This window comes from Limanda limanda, chromosome 7 (genome assembly GCF_963576545.1).
Source record: "Limanda limanda chromosome 7, fLimLim1.1, whole genome shotgun sequence".
Lineage (NCBI taxonomy): Eukaryota > Metazoa > Chordata > Actinopteri > Pleuronectiformes > Pleuronectidae > Limanda > Limanda limanda.
In genome coordinates this window covers 10,928,589-10,942,077 of record NC_083642.1, presented here as the reverse complement: position 1 = coordinate 10,942,077, position 13,489 = coordinate 10,928,589, and the positions used below count along the sequence as shown (strand labels likewise).

Genomic DNA, 13,489 nt, shown 5'->3' with positions numbered 1-13,489 from the left:
GTCTACTGACCCAAAAGTAATAGTAAAGTGATTCTCTCAGTCTCCCAGTGTAAGGGCACCATTACCGTGAAACAAGTTGCCTGAGGTCAGTGCAGCTTCTTCAGTGTCTCCTGCTCTCACATTAAAATCATGCTTTCATCTTTCCTCATACTTTTACTGGCTCTTATATTACAAATATTTTACATTTAGATAATTCTATCGGCTGGTGGTCAAGGGTAGGACATTGACTGCCAGGCATTTTCACCACACAGTAATATATGTGAAGGAAATGAGTTGCCTTGTGATTTACTCTTCTCACTGATAAGCAGAGTCACAGCATGTCACCTTCTCTTCCTGTTGCAGAACACCTGTGATCCAAGTACGTTTGAAGTTGGTCCAATCATTTGATTTCATTCAATGTGAATGTGAATGGTTGTTTGTCTCTGTATGTCTAACCTTTGGTGCGCTGGCGACCTGTCCAGGGTTTTATATGCGGTCTATAATTCAGCTGGGATCTACAGAATCATCAGAAATACCTAAGTGTAGTTTACCAATAACATAAGATTAGTAAAGTCTAGATTTATTAAAGTTACACATCACACACCAGCAATTGCACTGCAACTAGCATATTTAATAAGTTTTATATAATTAACCGCTGAAAGCTCCAATCAGATCAAGTGAGGCAGCTGCAGAAAACAGCCTGACTGAAGTGATTTGAACCGGGGGGGGGGGGGGGGGGTAATTTCTTTTGAGTTCAACTTTTCATATTTTAAAGAATTAACTTAGATACAAGTTTCATTTAAAGTCAACTTTCTAAATACAACTGCAGCACATTTTAGTCTAATTTTAGTTAAAGAAATATTTAGGTTAAAAAACAGTGTATATTAATCAATAGTCAATAGTGGCAGATGAAAGCTTGACAGGGAAAGGGGGGCAATGGTGTGAATGGGATTTAGTGACAGACCTGTTTATTCATACCCCCTGGTATTATTGATGTGGTCTGTGCCTAGATTGGTTCTCTGAATAATGGCACGACTGCATTCACACCTACTGATTTCATTTATTTATTACTCTCTACATTCCGCCCGCTCTGCCATGAGAAGCTGCAGCCATATAGTCGCTCAGCAGGTTCGACTTCAGCACCTCAGCTGTCAGTCAATAAACTGTCATCTGCAGTCGGTCAGTACGTTTATAGACTGAGATCTGATCAAAATGCAGGTTAAACCACCTTCAGATGTGATTTTACAGATAGAATTACAGTCCAGCTGCGACGGCATGAATTTACACCTTGCATTAATGTTCTATTCATCTTATCGAAGGTCGTCTCCTGACACGGGTCACAATTTAATGCCACGTTTGCCAAATAAGGCAGACAGGATGAAGATATATCGAGAGAATATACAGTATATACATTTACCCAGAGTGGAAGTGAAATAAACGGAGTGAGTTACATGCAAAATGTAGCTTGAGGGCAACACACTCAACCTTGATGCTACTGTATATACAGGCTGACAGAGAGGTGATACATTATGCAGGCCTTCAGGGAAAGCAGGGACTGAATTGGTGGCCTATCAAAGGTTTAATCTAAAGGTTGTTCTCTTATAAGGATGCCTTTACCTTTCTCCCTCTTGGATTGCTTTTCCTCCCTCCTTTAAGCGTTATAATGGTCCCGGCCTGGTTCCCATTTGCCCACAGCCATTGTTAATAAGCAGTTTATTTGCAAGCCAAATTGAGAGAAGCAATCTCTATTGAAACAGCTTTTGTTTTTGTGTCTCTTTTTTTTTTTTCTTCCTCTCCTTTGACAGCACTACTTTCCCTATCTGCAGGCAATTATTATAGGACCTGTATTAAGTATGTCTGAAGGGAATTGATTTGAGCTCCATTCATCTGCTTTGTCTCATTTCGGTGCTCGGTACACACACGCATTCACAGAGACAGAGAGAGAGTGAGAGAAAGAGAGAGAGAGAGAAACTGACAGCAGTGGTATTTCTGGTGCACACAGCTGGCAGACACCTTTGAAAACTATAGCGGTGATGGGAAGAATAGGTTGATGAGTGTGTATGTGCATAGAGGAGTGTGTTTGTGCACAGAATTGTGTAACTGTGCACAAAATAAATGAATAATTATTGTTGTTGTATCCCATAGGTAGTTGTGCTCACACACAATATACTGTTCAGTTCTATGTGCTAGAAAAAGAGGTCACCTGGACTCTGAAGAGAAGTAAATAAACACAGACACACACACAAACACACACATCCAATAAAACATAATGAGAGCTAACTGTTTTTTTATGCCTTGCCCACTGTGGACGTGGCTATTGTGCTCATTGTTCAGCCCCTTTGGTTGTAAGGGGACTAGTTCACAGTTCTGTCCTCGTTTGGCCTGTCAAGTTCCACTGAGAGCTGCGTCTCATATCTCAAAGACACAGGATGGAAGAAGAAAACCATAATTATTGCTGCTTGCTGATATAATGTTCAGTCTGTCCGCTGCCATCAAAGAATCAATCACTCAACTTCAACAAAGCTTTGTTAACAATAAAAGTTCCCTCATCTCTGCTGATTGAAGAAACGGGGTCAAGGTACAGACTCTAGCTCTGTCCCGATAATCAAACTTTAGCTCCTACTTCAGTGCCACTCTAAGAGATTGGATTCAGTACAGGATTTCTCAAAGTCCAATACCTTGATCCAATGTGTTTTATCTCCAGAGGGTGCGTGTGACTCTGTGCACAGGTAGAATTGCATAAAAAGAAGGAAATGAAGATTGGACCAGACAGAGCCTCGTGAGCTTTGATTTGTGAGAGTGCATTGGTCAGCAGATCAGTGAACTGAGACAAACGGTTGAAGACATGGGAAGACTGTCGAGAACTCTGGCCACATAATGGAGGAAAAAATATTCCAAAAGAGGAATATGGAAGTTATAGACCAATGTGGTGCGTCTCCAATGATTGTGATGTTTCCACACAGATGAAAAAGCCAGTGGTCAGAGGCATTAGGTTTTAGGGTTCTTCTTGTATCCCCATGGTCAGTTTGACTCAAAGATGAACTTATTAGATTCTAGCAGTCAAAGGTTTAGGTCTCTGTGACCTCACAGAACTCTTTTTTTTTAACCTTGTCAATACACTATATTATCACGTGTAAAGACGTCAAATTTGGCACCAATGTTCACTTAGAGCGAAAATTGACTGATTCAATTTGGGTTTTCAAATGTCACAGTCATGGTGACCTCACAAAACATGTTTTGGCCTCTTAGATATGATAAGTTTCTATTAAGGGAACTTATTCAAATTCTGACCAGTTGGACTCTCGTCAAAAAAATTGCAGACTGAACCTGCACTGGTTGGTGGAGGCATACAACTGCAGGGCAGTAATTCTAGTTTGTTGTAGTACTGTGATATAGTTGCAGTCACTCAGTTTGTTATACACATGCTTTCAGAGCACTTTAGCCCAGGCCTGGAACCACTGGGGGTCACAACAGACCTACCTGAGTCCATCACACTGTTACAACCTCAAGTCTGTTCTCTAACCTGTTTTATTAAATATGACTGCCAGCTCTCTATTAAGGACATTTATATTTCATGGGCTCAGAAAAGCGAACAAAGGACTCCATTTCTCCTTTCACTAACTTCCTTCTGTTAATCTTCTCTTTTACTCTGTTCTTTTCTTTTCTGTCATCTCTCTTTCTCTTGCTCTCTCTGCTCTCCTCTCTCAGACATACTTATTGGTTGCTGTGGATGGAAAAATGAACAGAAACAACTCTGTGCTTGCATGTGTGTGTGTAGTATGTGTATGAAGCACATACTACGTGAAAGCATACATTACTTTGGGGACTGTTCCTCTGCAGCACATACATAATGCACATATAGGGAAGTAAAGAGATGAACCAACAGACAGAGGGGTGTACTAATGTCCAAGGGAAGAAAATGGGAATGAATGGTACAGAGAGTGAGCTGCATGAGTAATGAGTCTAATTAGGATTTGGACATCTTACGGAGAGGCTGCTCATGTGATGGATTCCTCTTCTCTCTGAACTGGTGAAGGACATAGCTTCCCTATCCATGGTAACCTGTGTGTGTGCGCCATGCATGTCTCAAGTTTTTCGCATATTCTTAGTCTTTGTGTGAGAGCAGCTTGCTTGTAAAAGCTGCTTACTGTGGGTAATGGTATGTTAAATGGGGGTGTCCCACAGGGTTGACTGCCAAACTCTGTAGCAAGGCTCAGCCACAGCAAACAGCCAGCACCAGTAATCCTGCCCACGCCACCGTCTTTTACTGCCAGACCGCCAGGCCCACCAGAAAATAAACACCTCATCCTGAGATCTAAATTAGACTTGGGAAAATATCCAATATACAGTTGCAGACATATTCTTAGCACATGAGAGGAAATTAATAGTCTCCTTTCCCTGTTGAATGTACTTGTTTGAAGAATTTGAGGAAACCTGCAGGAACATGAAAACTCCTCAGAGAGCGAACGGGCTGTGTTTTGAACCTGGACACATTTTATGGGAGTGTTTGTATCACTTACTGAATGAGTATTTTAAGAAGATATTGGTTGAATGATTTTTTTAAGGTTCTGTGGAGCACGTCTGTGTCTGTGCATACATTTGATATACAGTCACACTGCACTGACAAATTTACTTAATTATTTGGAAACACTTTAGGTCGCTCTAGTTTAGCATTTATTAGCAGTATGTGAATTTGTAAATGCTTTAAAACACACTAATGCATGTAATGACTACTTAATAATGGAGTAATATGCATTTATAGTTAAATTATTCAATTACCATACATAAATAATCACTTTAAATGTCGTATATCTTCTTACAGCGGTGTTATAAGTGTTAGCAATAATTCCACCATCTGATTGACTTAAATGATTGATTTCCACAGGCTAAATCAAATTACCTCAGCTCTTATGGTCATATTAGTGTCGTGCAGAGAGGGCTATTTGTCTAGATGAGTGAATTCCTAACCACTTTACACCTCCTTCTCTTGGCAGGACGGGCTTTGCTGCGTTTGAACGGCGAGAAGCTTGAGAGGATGGGGATCGTGCAGGAGACGCTGAGGCAGGAGGTCCTCCAACAAGTCCTCCAGCTGCAGGTCAGAGAAGAGGTCCGCAACCTGCAGCTCCTGAGCAGAAGTGAGTAACAAGACAGTGTGCCTGTGTGTGTGAGAGTCAACATGTTTTCTGTGCATTTCTGTGAGAAGTGTGTTTGGCTAAATTGGACGTATATAGTCCAAGGCCATGCATGTCCTCCATGACACATGAAGTGTGAGATCCAAGTACAAATACTAGTGGCTGTGTGTGGTTTTATTGATAGACACTAATGATTTGCTGCCCTGCTTTTTTGAATGAAGGCTTCAGTAAACTTGTTATTATTCAGCCATCAATAAACTGACTCAGTCCATCTCTGTTGACCTGGATTCAACAATTGAAGCCTGTTCTGGTGACTGTTTTTATGGCATCAAAGTGTATCATATTTTGTTTCACTGTGTAGAGCTGGATTTCAACTATTCCCTGTAACTACCTGGATAAAAAATTACCTATTAATGGGATGAAAAGTCATCCACAATGTAAAACATGCAGATAAATAGACATATATTATGCACATATATTTTTAAACTCCTAAATTGTGTTAGTAAAGGCTCACAGGGCACAAAGTTTTTTTGATGGATGAGTAGTGCCTTAGTTTTTCATGGTTTTGTATTCTGAGCCCGAAGCAGCCAGCACCTTCCAGCCATTTCACTCAGGTTTTCCATTGGACTCCATTATTCAAGATCATGACCTATATTCAGCAGCAGCATCCTGGCAGCGCTCATTCCGCAGAATAAGAGGAGATCTGCAGTATTTAAGTGAAATTGCAGCCTGCTTGTTGCTGTAGTTGTTTCCAATGTGCTGCCTAGTAGAGCCTTTATTAATAAAAATAAAACATAACTACACTACCATTCGCTCTAAACGCTCAAATCTCTCCTTAGCATTAATGCTTTGGACCAAAATAGAATTCAGCCCAAACAATGACCTTGTTTTTGTAATCAAATATTTATTATGCTCCAGCTATATCTAAATAAGTAAATGAAGTCATTGTTTTAATATGAGAGGCTCACATTCGCTCTCTGACCACTCATGTGCTGCTGTTGTTTTTATTAAAAATTGTATTTACTCACTACAATGAGTTTTGAATAGAGATGTTCTGATACCATTTATTCCGTCCCTGCCTTTGCATATCGGCCAATAGCAAACAGCAACTAGTGTTTTTGACAATGAAGAAGAAGTCATTCCTGGGTTGGAAAAAAAATAGCATTTTTACCTGTGTGAAACTAATACACAAAAGAGCGTCATCGGATCAGTACATAGATTTGAGTGCTTGCCGATCCCCGCCCCATTATCGGCAGCATTGGATGGATTTCAGATGCTGGAATCGTAGCATGTCTAGTATTGAGGTCAATGCCTGACAAAAAGATGAGTTCTCACTTTTTCAAAGGCTTGTTTTCGGGTTAAGACTTGGTTTTAGGTTAGGGTTAGTCATGTAGTTGCGATGGTTAAGGTGAGGGTAAACGCATTACGCCAATGAGTGTTCTCACTAAGATAGAAGTACAAGTATGTTGTGTGTGCGTGTTTGAGGGAGAAAAAAATAGGTTGTTCTCTAAAGACTAAAACCTTAAATGAAATGTTCCCAATTCAGCTGAAGTCAAAGAGTAACACAAGAGCACATCAAACAGTCCAGGAAAAGCATTGCCATGTAAACCCTGAACAGTGAACCATGTCATTATCCAACAGAAACGAAAGAACAAGGCCAGCAGTTACATAATAAAGCATGACTGAATTTTGGCTGCTCTCCAGTTATAATAAAGATTTTTAAAAATATATAATTATTGAATTCTCTGCGTACGCAAACTCAAACACACTGAGGTTCCAGGCACCACAAATCAACCAGCCCATTTTTTGAGGCATAAACTTAACAAACGTTATTGAATATCTTTGCTTCAGTGAATAAGGGAGAGATGAGAAATACAAAGAAGGGGAAGTGATGATGAAATGTGACTAAAAGCCTTGTGTCCATAATCAAAGCAGAGAAGTCAAGGCTATTTGGCTTGTGCCTCAATCCTTCTGACCACCAGGACGATATAACTATTTTGTTTTCTAAGTTATTGTTTCCTTGCATCATTTTAACTCAACTTATACGTGTTAAAGTTTGAGGTGACATTCATGGCAGCGAAGCATGTTCAATTTAATTAAACTGTATTAAATTGAGATTTGGGACGCAATTGACTGGTAAAGAGAAATAATTAAATTCCTGTTTGACACTCGTGTTGACAGAGCAATGCAAATGTCATTTGCCAGTTCAGCAGACTCTGACTCTCTACAGGTGACAAGGACAGGCTAATTTGTTGGCCTCATAAAACACCTGAGGTCCAAATGGTTACAGGGTTTTCAGAGGTGATGAAGGTAGGACTCCCTGGTGTCTGGACCGGAGGCGCGATAACAGGGTGTTTCGGGGCTGAGAAATGAGAAATGAGAATAACAAGTGTGATGAGGTGGTGATGTGGTGGGAGATCACTGCAGAGGTGATGCACGTCCACATGGGGACTGGACCATTTAGGAAAAAAAGGACCTCAAAGGCCATCGGCCACTTTATTTCTCCAAACACGTCACGCAGTACGAACATGATTTTAATAATGCAGGCTCGTGGCTCTAGTTCAATGAGGAAGGACTTAAAGAGAAACAAATGAGAATGAGTAAAATAGATGTTTTGTCAACAGGTGGAATAGACTACGGACCCCAGAAGGAAGTAGAACACCGTGGAGGTGGTTGTTGTGAACTAGGTGCTTTCGACAGAAGGAGACTTCCTCCCCAGAGCCTAGAACCTGGTTGTGGTTCTGAGGAGTGAAACATGGATGCATGATGAAAGGCGATGACCCGGTCAGTTGAGGTGCTGCAGGGATGGAGGTGGGTGACTGACAGCTGAATGACAGGAGGGGGAGAGAACATTTAAAACTTTGTCAGCTTACAGGTGATTGGCTCAAGGCCAGAGTGTCAGCTTGTGATTGGATGAAAAGAGCTGATAGAGCATGTAGAGATAGCAGGAACTGTGGACGTGGGAACTCAGGAGGTCTTCTTGACTGATTGATTTGATCGAGATGAAAATATCTCAACAGGAATTTCAACATAATCTGCTGTGCTGGTTCCTTGATTTTCACTCAAGACTCTTTTGAGAACATGAAATGGTGAACAGGAAATTGTGCACAGATTTCCATGGTCAAAATAGAAAGTATGACTCATATTTTTGTGATGTGATTGATGGGGAACGAAAACAGAGAGGAAGAGACAGAAATGTTCGGACTCGTCGCCCAGCAGCTAATGCAGATTCAGAATTTGCCCTCATGCTGGTCTCTCCTCATGTGTCCTCCACACACACTCCCAGCTCCTGTCACTGGACAATTATCCTGACATATTTACAATTCTGCTGTGATTTAGCGGAGCCTCATGTCCCACACACACACAACGCCTCTCAAATCTGACTCATCTCCAATAGATTTACCAAAAATTAAATATCGATCTCACAGAAACTTTCCAAAAGAGGACAAAAATACAAATAAGCGAGACTCTGATGTGAGATCGTCTCTGATCTGAGCAACTGTAGCAGAGTTCAACACAACCCTTACAAGGTTCTCACATTATTCACATTATGGATTTCTTAAACCTTTACAACCAGTGGGTTCTTTAAGTCTCAAGATCTTAAGATAACAGAGATAATTAAAAGGACAAAGACAGAGTGGAGAAAAGAACGACTGACATGTAATATAGATGAGGACGGACAACTGAGACGGGAGGGGAGATCTTTCACAGATACAAAACTAGACATATCTCGTCCGCCAACAGGAAATATGGTCACAGTCTTCAGCCCCTTCTGTTACGGTGATGTGTCATTAAATGATACCCAGAAGTTGACCTTCGACCTTTGGATGAAAAACTTAATTGCCGTTCTACACGGATAAGTCACACATTTAAAGATTTATATACAGATTACAAATGATTAAACATATTAAAACCAAATACATACTTGCAAAGAGCAGACAACTATGATGATGGTAATAACTTAAGTGCAATGGTGATGGCAAAGTACTGGTGAATTAAAAAACCCAAAAGGTAACGGATGTGGTCACAGTAACCGTTGACCTTTGACCACCAAAATGCAATCAGTTCTACTTTGAGTACAAGCGAACATTTGTGTCAAATTTCAAGAAATCTACTTACTGCACTCCCAAGATATCAGCTTCAAAATAATGAGATGGACGTACGGACGGACAACCCAGAAACATTACACCTCCGGCCACAGACGTCGCTGGCATTAAAAACACTGTGGATAAAATCTACAGATCACAGATAAAGAAATGAGAGTGGAAAAGAGTGAAACAAAGCTTGGCCTGGTAACACGTTTACTCCTTGGCTTTGGGGCCCTACTGTCTGCACCAGGCTAATCTGTCTGCGGCAGACTCAAAGCCCCATAATAACATTTCACACTCAACATGGAATCACATTACTTCGTTTCCAAATCACTGTTGAAAATGCTGTTGTTCACACAATAACAAAATATGCCCATAGAAAAACATACAAATTGGAAAAGTATTTACTCATTGTATCATGTGAATACTGCATTAAGTAGCTAAAGAGCCTATAAATACTAATGTTGCTCCATCTATCCACATCACATCACGATATCAGGTTTAGAGGTGATAACGCATCAGTGCTGTGCTTCCATCTTGGTTTCTATTTATTTATTCCATTAAGTTGACAATTTATAGAAAATCATTTCAACATATTTAACAGTGGAATTGAAATTAAATGATATAGGTAACCGTAGTGACTTCTACAGTGACGTGATTTAGCTCAGTGCTCTCAGGCTCTTCAGTGACTCTCTCAAAAAAAAAGATATCTGCCTAAAACGGTGACTTTATGTATTCCATTGAATAAAGGTCAAGACAAGTTATACATAAATATTTACATCAAACACACAATTTATTTAATCGATTCACTCTCCAGTGATTTGATTCATTCACACTAATTCAACAAGATAGAAAACACTTAAATAGATTTACATTGAATTTGAAGTTAATAAATAAATAAAGTCCCCTTTCCGCCATCATTTTCTTTTTGTACTTGAAGTTTATAAGATTAAAAGGACGCTGTCGGTTTGATTCCTCTTACTTTGCTCACTGTGAAAGAATAATAACATGCAGTACAGAAAAATCTGATTTAAAAAGTCAGAGCAGTGAAATAATATTGTACAAGAACGCAGTTTATTCAATGAACACAAGAGCTGAATAAATGAACTTAAACCACAACTGTGGAATAATGTAGCTATCACAAATTTGATATGATTTTCTCATGTTTTCTGTATAAAGCGCTGAGCAAAGGGTAACATTTTGTTACATCAAACTGGATTAACAAAACAAGTTAGTCATGCTCAACACTCAACTCGACTCCTTTTCTTACTTCATGAGCAGAGAGCGTGGAGAGGTTAAATTCCTGTCAGATAAAATGGGCTCCTACAAATACAGTTAGTTTCATAGTGGAACAAAAAGGATAAAGAACTACGCACCTGCAGCTTAATCCACCCGCTCTGCTCTATATGTGTCCTCCATGGCTTCTGAATATTTTCAAAGTTTTTCCTATAGAAAAAAGAAAAACTAAAATGTAGGGGCATCCACATCTTCATCCATCACTACTGTGCATTGCAATACTTCACAGTCTGTTAAACATGCCTCTTGTACGCAACCCTGTTATGTTTGGGAAAGCTTCTGCACATACATCTTGTACTTTTCAGACACTACAGTATTTTTGATGTATTTTCGGCAGGCTGTGTTATCTGTGAAAGGTAAGGATGATGTCTTCCACAGCCCAGAGCCATAGCTCTCTTAGGGGTTGAAGGGTTTGTTGTAACATCTGCGAAGCTTTGTGGAGGGAGATTTTAGATGTGCCCTCCTCCCTCTCAGCCGCTGGTTGTTGGTATATCTTTATAATAAACCATCAGCGCCGCCCTTCCTTCTCAACACACCGAAACGTCATCAAAGTTGGTCAATGCAAGAGTGAGGCTGCCAGGTTTCAGACTCTAAGAGGTAGCACACATGGGAGAAGTGTAGCTTCAAAGCCTTCAGCCTCCTGAAAGGGTCAAACCAAAACTATTACCTTTTCTGAAACCTGCCTCAACCTAACAAAACCTGCAACTGAAAAGTGAAGCCAGGGAAAACCTTTCTGCCAGAAAGCCTTGAAATTCAATTTCATCCTTTTGTCAGCAACACTTTGGCTGCCCTGGAACACTGTCTTGGTAAGCCTGGTTAGCAGCTATGAAACTCTCTTGTGATGCTGGCCATCTTTGAAAAGCTTTATTCAGGGCTCGATGTGATGCCTGCCAGCTGAACCGTAGCTTTGAGTTACAATATGAATGAAACTCTGTGTGTAACAGACAGAGCAAAGTGAGGAACATGTCATTTTTGTTCAGCACAAATTTTTCCCGTTTGCCGTTCTAGCTGTCCCTTCTTCCCGTCAGCCTTTAAAGGGATGGCTCACCGAAATATGAAAATTCACTTATTATCTACCCACCACTATGCCAATGGAGAGGGGGGGGTGAAGTGTTTGAGTCCACAAAACACTTTAGGAATCTCAGGGATAAACAGTGTTGCAGCTGAATCCGATACAATTGAAGTGCCCAGCGACTTCAGACGTAACAAAACAACAGAAAGAACAAAATATGCCTCCAAACTGCTCGTGTGGTGTCATCCAAGTGTCCACAAGCCTCGATATTCATATTGGACTCAAAACGGCGCCATTTACACATTGTTTAAGCCTCAATTACTTCAGTTGATACCCCTGAGACTACTTAAGTGTTTTCTGGTATCAAACACTTCACCCATCCCTCTATTGGCATAGTGGTGAGTAGATGATGAGTGAGTTTTCATTTTTTCTATGAACTATCCCTTTAACGCTGACGGCTCCACAGGGAGCTCATTTAAAATGATTTCTATCAAAGGGGTGGTTCCCTCTGTGGCTGTCCAAGCCTCTGGTCATATCAATGCCTCGCTGTCATTTCCTGGTCCAGGGTCGCTCCGGTGCCACGATACATCTGTCTGTGTCTAGAGACAGGTGGCGTGTCTTCTTTAGCGATCAGAAAATGAGGGCTTTAGAGCTGAAATGCCAACAGTCTGAAAGAGGAACGTCTGCTTTCCCACTGACACTTGGTGTCATTTCAGGAGGGCTAGTTGTTAGGGAAACCATCTGGCCACATCTGTTGTTTCGAGAGAGAGAGAGAGAGAGAGAGAGAGAAAAAGATAATGACATTAAGGAAAACAGGCTTCTCATTACATGCTGTTTTACCTAATGTCATCATTTTGATACATGATTTATATAGCTGCTCTCTCCACAGTGTAATATTTTAGTAGGTATATTATAGTAAAATATATTTACTATTGAATATGTACTTGCTGCAACTATAGACTGTATTTAGGGATGGACACACGTCCCCACTTCCTCTTGTTGAAGAAATATTATACTAACATATCCCGGTTAAAGGGGCTGACATCTTTCTCTTTTGAAGTAATTTGGAGCCAATGACAGAAATTGAGAAAAAAATATTTGGCATGTAATTTGACTCTCTCCCATCCGCTTACAAGGTATGGATGATTTGGCATTATTTTTGAAGAGTTTTCATGTTGTCTAGCTTTAAAGTCTCACATAAACTTACAACACGTTTATTTTGAATATTTCATTTTTTTCCTCCTTTTGCTATTAATCAGAGCTTGTAAATCATTGTTCTCGTCTCTTTTTCATTACCTGCATTACAGACACTGCAGTAGTTTTCATGCACTGCAATCCTCTTACTTATTAATTCAGCCGGAGTTTCATACTAAATTATTGTCTGTTGCAGTTTGTTGTGCTGCGATTGATACCGTGTGTTACATGGTGAGGATGGGCCACACCGGTCAGAGTAAGTCTGGAGGAGTCAGGGGTCTCATACGGATTCAGAGGGGCTTTGAGCCCAATAGTTGAGCTTTGCTGGATCTTTGAAACTAGTGTGTTTTTAAGGCTCAGCACAAAGGACAAACAACTTCATGATGCCTTAACAGATGAAGACCAATATAGAGGAATGTACTAAATTTTTAACGATGCACAGAGGTTTCAAAGGGGCAGGATGTTAGAACAAACTTTCGCTGCACTCTCAACGCTCCATTTTCTATCCATGTGAACCCTAATTATGCTCTCCCTCCTCTCCCCTTTCTCTGCAGCCTCCTTTGGAAACTTCTCTTAGCTCATCCCTGGATCCATTTGGCAGCCCTCTCCCCCATCCTATGTCACAGTAGGAGCCATGGAAGAGCTGCTGTCTTCAGATATGTGAGCGGAGAATCAATGAGTGAATGGGGAGGGAGGGGGGGGGGGGGAGACAAGCCTCAGAGACGACATGCCAGCCAGTCTGGAGGATTCTCATTCTACACAGCCAATCTGGTTTACAGACACTGACA

At 40.6% G+C, this 13,489-nt stretch overlaps 1 protein-coding gene across 1 annotated transcript in view; it reads left to right on the top strand.

The window, feature by feature from the left end:
- Positions 1 to 13,278, top strand: part of samd10b (sterile alpha motif domain containing 10b) — a 48,298-nt gene extending 35,020 nt beyond the window's left edge. Inside the window, exons 4-5 of the mRNA XM_061074208.1 lie at positions 4,974 to 5,114; positions 13,256 to 13,278. Of these exons, the coding sequence (XP_060930191.1) occupies positions 4,974 to 5,114; positions 13,256 to 13,278 (164 nt within the window). The remainder of the gene's footprint in view (positions 1 to 4,973; positions 5,115 to 13,255) is intronic.
- Positions 13,279 to 13,489: the final 211 nt, after the last annotated feature.